At 37.8% G+C, this 9157-nt stretch overlaps 2 protein-coding genes across 2 annotated transcripts; both read right to left on the bottom strand.

Moving 5' to 3' along the window:
- Nucleotides 1-9: 9 nt before the first annotated feature.
- Nucleotides 10-2672, bottom strand: LOC141426283 (uncharacterized). The gene is made up of 2 exons (XM_074085134.1): nt 1345-2672; nt 10-351 (listed from the first exon to the last, which is right to left on the bottom strand). Exons 1-2 carry the CDS (start codon nt 2430-2432, stop codon nt 120-122), a joined length of 1320 nt encoding a protein of 439 aa, XP_073941235.1. The 5' UTR covers nt 2433-2672; the 3' UTR covers nt 10-119.
- A 3494-nt stretch (nt 2673-6166) lies between these two features.
- Nucleotides 6167-8618, bottom strand: RpL5 (ribosomal protein L5). Its single transcript, XM_074085077.1, has 7 exons — nt 8528-8618; nt 7929-8042; nt 7690-7839; nt 7345-7505; nt 6996-7154; nt 6642-6759; nt 6167-6398 (listed from the first exon to the last, which is right to left on the bottom strand). The coding sequence occupies exons 1-7, from the start codon at nt 8528-8530 to the stop codon at nt 6204-6206; spliced, it is 900 nt and encodes a 299-aa protein (XP_073941178.1). The 5' UTR covers nt 8531-8618; the 3' UTR covers nt 6167-6203.
- Nucleotides 8619-9157: the final 539 nt, after the last annotated feature.

The raw sequence follows: 9157 nt of genomic DNA, 5'->3' as shown, positions 1-9157 counted from the left end.
AAATTCGAACACTTTGTCAACCAGTTGTATAATATTGGTAGGAAGCTCATATAACACTAGAATTCAAAGATAATGTGAGTGAGGCATACACATCAAGAGTCGAGCCAAAGCCACTCTTATCACTTAATCTTCTTTCCACTTGCAGCATTAAAGTCTGCCCACTTGTAGTGTATCCCGTGGACGTTACGCATGTGTTTGTTAAGGCTGGAACTGTGTGAGAGCCGCTGCGCGCACGCAGGGCACGGATAGGGTTTGTCCCGCGAGTGCACGCGCCGATGTCGTACCAAATCGCCGTTCGTGTAGAAACAACTGCCACACGCGCCACATTTGAATGATTTATTGCCAGCGTGCCTGCAGAGAATAGACGCTGAGTTCGTATTGTAAAGCATAATATGTATATGCATCTCGTATTATATTTAAAAAAAAAACCCTGCATTCTAGTCTTGTTTGTCTCAAGTAATAACAATTTTACAGATTAAAAATAAAATGGAAAAGATAGCCTTCTTAAGTTTTTGGTGAAGATCTGGTGATATGGGCTCAAGCATGCAAGAGGTTTTTGTTGTTTTTACAAGCTTTTATTTGTGTTTGTTGTAGTAAGTGTGGAAGTTGTGGTGTTGTATGAAAATTTACAAAACCACTTCCTGGCATTTGATTGAGCTGAGGTTCACAATTATGTTAATTTGAGTAAAGTAATCTTTTTACACACGCTTTTTACTTCTTTTTTTGTTTTGTTTTTGCGCACTAGTTCCTTCACCGGAGATGAAGGAAAACTATGTTTATTTTGCGATAGGAATAAAGGCGAAAAAATAAACGCGGTTCTTCCTTCACCTCTTGTGAAGGAACTAGTATTTATAAAAAAACGCAATAGTTCCTTCGAAGGAACTAGTGTGAATAATCCAACTCAATGGTTTATGGCAGGGGTCTTCAAACTTTTTGACTCAAGGGCCACACTGCACTTAATGTAAATTCATGCGAGCCAAGACTTTGGCTGGTCATGGGGGTAATAGATTAGTTAAGTAGACTTAGTCTTCAGGGGGTACCTAGATATGAGTAATGCATAACATAACACTTTCTTTCCGCGGGCCGGATTAGAGGGGCTCGCGGGCCGTAGTTTGGCGACCCCTGGTTTATGGTATTGACTTGAAAGTTTGTACTGATATGTAGTAACTTGCAAGCACAGTCAATGAAATGTAATCAGTAAAAAAAAGTTGTATTAAAAATTAACATAACTTATAGCTGAAATGAGTGACTGCATGAGTTAACATAAACAATATGTTAAAGTTGGGACAAAACAGTTCCCAATATTTCTTATTAAAAATAAAATATGAAACACAACTTTTTTACCTTTTGAGATGGACTATCAAATTTCTTTTGGTGTTTGTTTTAAATCCGCACAAATGGCACTCAACTTTCTTTTCTGAGCTGTGTTTTAGCCTATGGTTCTGTAGCTCTGATACTGTCACAAATGTATCCCCGCAGTCTTCACAGCTATAATTACGAACATTATAATGTCGGTACATATGGTTTTGAAGGCTCTGTTTTGTCTTAAGTGTTTTGTGACAAATATCACAACTGTAGTTTCCATTCTCATGGACCAGTAAATGTTTTTTCAATGAGAAAGTGTGTTTGAATTGTTTGCCACAAATAGAACATGTGTAAGACTTAGTATTGCTGTGAGTTTTGCGATGGGCAGAGAGGCTAGAAGCTTGTGTAAAACTCTTTCCACATTCACACTGGTAGGGTCTGACTCCATCATGCCTGTGCATGTGATTCACTAATGTTTGACTGTGGGGTGTAGAGTATTCACATCTTGTGCAATTATAACGACGGGTTGCTCCACAACCACTCACTCTACCAACATGTTTTCGTTTCTGGTGCATACATACATAGTGCTTAGTAAGTGACTGCTTCGTTCTGAGAACTTTGTTGCATATGCTGCATTTAAAATTATCATAGTTTTCTAAAAGTAGAGCCAAGTCTGTTGCAGATACACATGCTGTTGTTTTATCACTTTCTGGGTTTATACTGCCTGTTTCACTAAGTGTTTCATGTTCATTGAAATCCTCAGGGCAATCAGATTGAACTTCTTTAGTATTTGTATCTTGCTTTATGTCAGCGGACTCTGTTTTAATCCCATATCTAGACTGGTCACAATAAATAGCGAACTTTTCTTCAAATGTTATGCACTTCAAACGGAAACTATTTGCCACATCTAACTCTCTCATACAATTCCTGCATATGAAATTAGGCAAATACTTTTCAAAACTAATATTTATATGGAAACATACGAATATTTTTCTTAGAATTTCTTTAGATTCTTCTTGGTCAGAAAATAAATAAACAGCGTCTTTTGTTACGAACAAACATATTCGGCACAAATCAACGAAGACCGGAGACAAAACCGAAGTATCCATAATTGCTCTAGAATTCATTTTTTACAGCATTAGATTAGATTTAAACACATGAATTCAATTCATATGTATGTATTGTATGTATAAAACTTAATTGGTCGAGGTCGCACACACGAATCAAATTGAAATTGATCTTTATACGCGTTTATACTGAGTAAATACATACAAACGTAAATCCGCTGTCGCTTTTAATTGGGAGACACTCTTTCCCGGCCCGGATAACACCGTAATGGAAATACCTGCCTGGTTTTTTGTAAACACGCCCATAGATAATGACAGGAGCTTCTATGGGCGTGTACACGAAAAACAGGGTCGGTATTATCCGAGCCGGGAAAGAGTGTCACCCGTCAATGACAGCTAATAGGCGTATTTTTATGTAGGAATACAAACTTGAAGTGTTTTTCAAAATGTAAAACGAATATTTTCTGTCCGATCCTTAGGATTATATAGTACTAGCTTTTGCCCGCGACTTCGTCCGCGTGGAATAGTAACTTTGGGAAGTATTTAATTTATTTAGGATACCTATTCTGCCAATAATAGCACATAGAAACTTCTACGGCTTACTGAAAATAACCATTTCAATACATTGCTATAAATATAAAGTATTTTTTTTGTTTATCCATCCATCCATGTTATTTAGTAAAACATAAATATTTTGCGGGTAGCCACATTTTAGCAAAACGACGTGTACTCTACCCTGTCAACACAAAAGGACTAATTCTTCATAGTGAACTCTTGACACCTTACGTCCTTTATTGTAAGTTAGGAGGGTAGGATTACAATTAAGACGGCATTTTAGCTACACATAGTTCCGATAAATATACTTATAGTCAATTTGTTTGGAATTCCGTTAGAACTTTCATCCCCATATTTTCAAACTTCTAAGTCAAGGCAAACAAAAGCTACAGTCATTAAAGAGGTGTTTTCATACAAATCGCCTTAACAGAAAAAGTTATAGCGCACTGCCGGCTGTCTTAGAAACTTGGAATTTTGCATAAAGGTGGCTCTTATAGCACAATAAATAAGAAAATCTGAAAATCATAATTTTTCATGATGACCTCACATTGCGTACATTATTCTTATGAGCTTAGCAGGTTCTGCTAACACTGCATCAGCCCCTCGCAGGTAGTTTTCAAATGAAGACATTTTTCATAAACATTTTTTTTTTGTTATTCATCATCATCGATCATCATCACCACAATCACCATCATCATCACCAATCATCATAATCAGCACCACTATCATCACCATCACCATCAATCAGCTCCACAGCCTCCGCTCCGCTCAGCAGCGTCCGCTCCGCTCTACTGCCTCCGCTCCGCTGCCTCCTCTCCACAGCCTCCGCTCCGCCAGCCTCCGCTCCGTCAGCCTCCGCTCCGCCAGCCGCCGCTCCGCCAGCCTCCGCTCCGCTAGCCTCAGCTCCGCCAGCCTCCGATCCGCTCAGCAGCGTCAGCTCCGCTCCGCTGCCTCTGCTCTACTTGACTGCCTCCACTGCAGCCTAGATTGTCTCCGCTCTATCCGTTGCCTCCGCTCCACTCCGTTGCCTCCCTGCCTCCGCTCCATTGTCTCCGCTCCGCTCCACTGCCTCCGCTCTGTTCCGCCAGCCTCCGCTCCGCTCAGCAGCGTCAGCTCCAGTCAGCTGCCTCCGCTCTACTTCACTGCCTCCGCTGTAGCCTGCATTGTCTCCGCTCCATCCGTTGCCTCCACTCCACTCCGTTGCCTTGTCGATTTATCTTCGAAATGACTACCTTCCATATACACTTTCATCCCCTATTTCATCCCCTCATAGGTCGAGTTTTCAAAAAAGCTCAACCAAATATCGATTTATTTCTTATTAAGTGCCTAAATTCCAAGTTCATGGTTTTATCATCAACAGCGACGAACTTCCACCATATAAACTTTCATCCCCTATTTCAACCCCTTAAAGCCTCTTTTTCGCGATAAAAGATAGCCTATGTTCTTTCCCAAGGTCTATTCTATCTCTGTACCAAATTTCATCAAAATCCGTTCAGCGGTTTAGGCGTGAAAGCGTAACAGACAGACAGACAGACAGAGTTACTTTCGCATTTATAATATTAATAGTATATATAGTATAATAAATAGTATATTATAGTATGGAAGTATGGATTGATAGTACTATATAGTCTAAGGTGCGATCAATAGGTTTTCCGTAGCACCACAAAACACAGATACTATCTGATTCAAAAATCAATATTCCTACATTCAACAAATCTCTGAAAATTAAAATATATAATGTACTTACTTACAAAATTCGTAAAAATGCTGTTCCTAATGTATCTTTTCGAAAATCAATATTCCTTTGTACAACATATCTAATGACAATATTTTGAAACTCTATATACTTACTTAATAATATCTTAAACGCAAAATACCTACGTACAAAAAGCCTAATGACAAGTCTTTGAAAATTATTGCAAATACCTACGAAGATCAAACACAATAAAAATTATAGGCCTTGACTGGATGTGAGATTATTATGCCGAAGGCCCAAACTACATAGATACAGGAGCTCCACCCAGCGGAGCTCCGTCGTCTTTGTCACGTTATATCTACAACTTTAACCCTTTGCATGTTTTTTTTTACTTGAGAATTAGGATAATGTTAGTTTATTTTATACAACAGTTACAAAATATTTAATATAAGTGATATTTCAGAAAACAGTTATAAGTAATATCAAAAAAAATTTTGGCCATGCTGAAACGAAGACTCGTCAATTAGTATTATAGTTGTATAAATATTAAATAATTCGCCATACTCTACGAGCGAAGTCGGTGCATAATGATGTAATTTCCATCACATACTTTAATGTATGCACAAAAAGTAACATAATATCGAATTATATACCTATTACACAATTATTCGCGAGCCCGCAAATTCAAATTTGAAATGACGAAATTCTGTTTATTTATTTTTTCACAACTATGTTCCATTTCATGTTGTTGAAACTTGACAGTCTTAAAAATAAATATCGATCACCCGCAAAACTACCTTTAATTAAAAGGACAATGTAATGATGGAAATTTCCATCATCATGCAAAGGGTCAGAGCTACGTAGTCAACTGAACGAAATACAAATCCGACATGATTTTTAAGAGTACATTAAATGTTCTGATTTTCACAGTTTTCTTTAGAAATATCGTAGTATCGTATTTTTTATGGAACCGCGTGATTATTGTTGCAGTTATACCTACGTTTTGGAAATGTTTGTTGCACCTAAACAAATGTAAATCGAAAGCATTGTCAGATTAGTTAGTTTTGATGCAATATTTTCCGATAAATTAAGGAACTCCTTTTTTCGAAATCGGCTTAATAACAAACTAGTAATTTCGTGTATTTTAACACCATCTTCTGTGGTCAAGTCCACTTATACTATACTGAGCGGCAAAAAATCTGGCCCTAAAATGTATGCAGAATCGGTAGTTTTGTATGAAGGGTGGGCCAAATTTTGTGCCGCTGAGTATATCATACTAGCTGTTGCCCGCGTAGAATCCCTTCATTACTATCCCATGGGAACTATGCAATTTTCCAGGATAAAAAATATTGTCTATACCTGGGATTCAAACTATCAGTATCTGGTTTAGTTGAGATAAGGTAACAGACAAACAGACTTAAAAATTTTCGCATTTATAATATTTATTTATTAGTAGTACTTTGTATCTTACAGAGAGTCTGGTAGTGGAAGGGAAATTCTGGAATTTTACTAAAAGTTGTCTCAGAAAAAAATAATACTAAAGTTTAGTCCAATGGCTTTTATTGTTTCCTTACATGCCACTAAGCTTCTGCTTGGGTTTGCAGCCTCTTGATGTAAGACGCCTTCTTCTGCTTGATTCGGTTCTTTCTCTCCTCGACCGTCAGCTTGCGCTTGTTCCAGCGTTTCTGTTTGGCCGGGTCTTTCTTTTCCTCCTTCTTTTTGTGAGATGGGTCAGCGCGAATGGCTTCATGGGCTTTCTTGTAGATTGTTTCAATCTAAACAAAAAGATAAATAAGCCACATGTTGATTCATAGTTAACCTTATGATTTTCAAAAAAGTTAATGTAGCAACATTAAACATCTTTGAACAACATCATCCAAAAACATATTTAATTGCAAGTATTTTTGTCTAACTTCGACACTGTTATCAATTAGTTTGACTAACAGTAATTTGGTCAGACGTTTATACTAGCATTCATATAAGTAAATTATGTATAATAATTCAGTATATCCACTTACAGCATCAGCATTGACACCAAATTTGATGTATTTGCCAAACTGTCTCTTGAAGGAGTCATCATCTTCCTGCTCCAAGTTGCGCATGTAGTCAGCTACATGAAGACCGAAGATGTGTGCTCTGTACAAAGAAAAAACAACTATAACTAAAATGAAAACACTCAAACTTAGTTAAAGCTTAACAGAATATTGAAATGTAAGCAAAATCGGTTTGAAGATTAATAAAAATCAACCTTTCAACAACCAAAAACTTTGTTATTATTATTGCTCCCATAGAGCTGTCCAAATAATTAAGATTTTTATTATTCGGTGGATGAAGGGAGCAGTCAAAAAGATCTGATTGTGTAGTAGACTTACCTATGAACTTCAGCATTGAATTTCTTTGCTTCAGCATCATAGCCAGGGAATCTCTTGATGGAGTGGGGGACGTTGAGACCACCATCAACAGCACCCTTCATAGCTCCGAAGACACGCGCGCCAGTGGTTGTGCGGGCAAGACCAACATCCAGATAACATCTGCAAGAAACGTGATACACATTACATCACAAAAATCTCATGAATAACTCTTTCTAAAGTCACATATAGCAATCAGCTATTACGATCAACATATTTTTTTAGCATTTGTACATTGCTCTCTGTCCGCCCGTAATATTGTCATCATCAAGTTTCTGCAGAATCAATAAACAAAATAACGGTCAAAGCTCACCTGAATGCACCAGGTCCATTGTCCACAGGTTCCACATTAAATTCATCACCAGTGATTTCTGTGGTTCCAATGTAAAGGGAGTCGAGGCCTAGCCTCTGCAGCAGTCGTCGAGCCAGCAACAAACCAGTGCAGTAGGCAGCAGCATAATTTGTGAGACCAACCTAACATAAAATTGTGGCTGAGCACATGAAACAATCTTGTAAATTTAAACTTGAAATTGAAATGGATCAGTATTGAACATATAGCAACAGGATGTTATGAGTTTGTACGTCTCTTCAGACCGCCCGTTCAAAATCATCATGAACTCAAATAGAATAATGAAATGCTGGTAGTTAGTTCACATACCTTGATTCCGTAACGTGGTAGTTCGTGTGAGTATGCGGCGCACACAATGTGGTCTCCCTCGATGCGGGAGTATGCGACCTGGCAGGTCACATCCTTGTTGGACAGGCGGACGATCAGGCGGTACTTGGGAGTGTTGTACTTGTTCTTGTCCTAAAATCGCAAAACCATGATTGATTTTAATCAATGTGAAAAACAACCATAACTAAAATTATGAAAGAGAACTAGCCCTAATCTCATACCTGAACAGTGAGGCGTTTACGGGCATAGTAGTCAGTTTTTCCTTCACGACGCCTCTTGAACTTGACTTGGAATCTCTTGAAGTACTGCTTGTTCTTCACGACTTTCACGAAACCCTAGAAAAACCTTAAGAGTTAAATGATCGTTCGCAACATAACCTAATTTAATATGGATGGATGGATGGATAGATCAGAGACACTATATAATCACAATGTGTTACGGCCGAGAACAAAACATTACTGAAGTACAATAAAACATTGGACAACAGGTCAATTCTGCATCTTCCGCAACCTCAGATGACGCGCATGTGTCGGTGTTTCATCATTTAGTTAGGTTATAATAATTGAGAATTGATTCGTAATACAGGATTAACACACAGCTTCAGTATAAAACAAGAGTAATCTTGATTTAACGCGAGGCATAGCCAAATGCATAATAACTATGAACTTACTTCAATTAGGAATCTGTACCCATATCGTGCAATACTAAATCAAGTTTTATTTCAATAATCACAGAGAGACAGATAACAATAGTACACGAAAGCAGGAAACAATAAACAGTAATTCGCGCTTAGAACAATATTTTTGTAAAAGCAACTCACCATTTTTAATTTAACTAAAAGTCCGCGACAGTGGTATCCGCGTTAAGAACACCACCAGAAAAGAAAGCTTGCGACGTCCACTACTGACAATCCTGTCAAAAGTTGCCACATCAATGCTTCAAATGCTTGCCATAAATAAAAGAGAGAGAAAAAAAACAATGAACGGCGCTGCGAAATGCCACTCGGCTTCACAAACGTGTTTTGAAAACGAGCCGAAAGGTATAATTTTTATTACATTAAATTATTTCTGTTTTTTTAATTTGGGATGAAGAGCATCCCAATTACCAATGAAAATTAAACAACCTCTTTTTTGAAGTTGGTTAATAATATCATCATTTTTTAATCTCATTTATTATATAAGCCAATAATATCATTATCGTTTTATTATAATTCTAGCTAGGTACTTACGTATGATAAATCCAAAAATTTTGATGTAGACAGAATCTACATTTACACGTTTGCCAAGTTCACACAAGCACAAACGTATAAACAAACGGCTCGTTTGGATAGGATTGCGTGAGCTTGCTAGCGCTTTCCACCGATCCGGACTTGCGTCAGTTTTTCAACACAAAGGAACTTGCGGCGTGGCAAGCGCTCGAGACGTGTTTACACGTTGGCTCGTGTTTAGTG

Source organism: Choristoneura fumiferana, chromosome Z, assembly GCF_025370935.1.
Source record: "Choristoneura fumiferana chromosome Z, NRCan_CFum_1, whole genome shotgun sequence".
Lineage (NCBI taxonomy): Eukaryota > Metazoa > Arthropoda > Insecta > Lepidoptera > Tortricidae > Choristoneura > Choristoneura fumiferana.
The sequence above is the reverse complement of the archived record's forward strand: the minus strand, read 5'-3'. Positions and strand labels throughout refer to the sequence as shown.

What these genes read in the sequence shown, in the direction of transcription:
- LOC141426283 (XM_074085134.1), bottom strand. Translation starts at nt 2,432, where the DNA reads ATGAATTCTAGAGCAATTATGGATACTTCGGTTTTGTCTCCGGTCTTC. An exon ending in TTGATAGTCCATCTCAAAAG is followed by an intron (nt 352 to 1,344) that starts GTAAAAAAGTTG and finishes TATTCTCTGCAG; the next exon opens with GCACGCTGGCAATAAATCAT.
- RpL5 (XM_074085077.1), bottom strand. An exon ending in GTAAACGCCTCACTGTTCAG is followed by an intron (nt 7,840 to 7,928) that starts GTATGAGATTAG and finishes TTGCGATTTTAG; the next exon opens with GACAAGAACAAGTACAACAC. An exon ending in TACCACGTTACGGAATCAAG is followed by an intron (nt 7,506 to 7,689) that starts GTATGTGAACTA and finishes ATTTTATGTTAG; the next exon opens with GTTGGTCTCACAAATTATGC.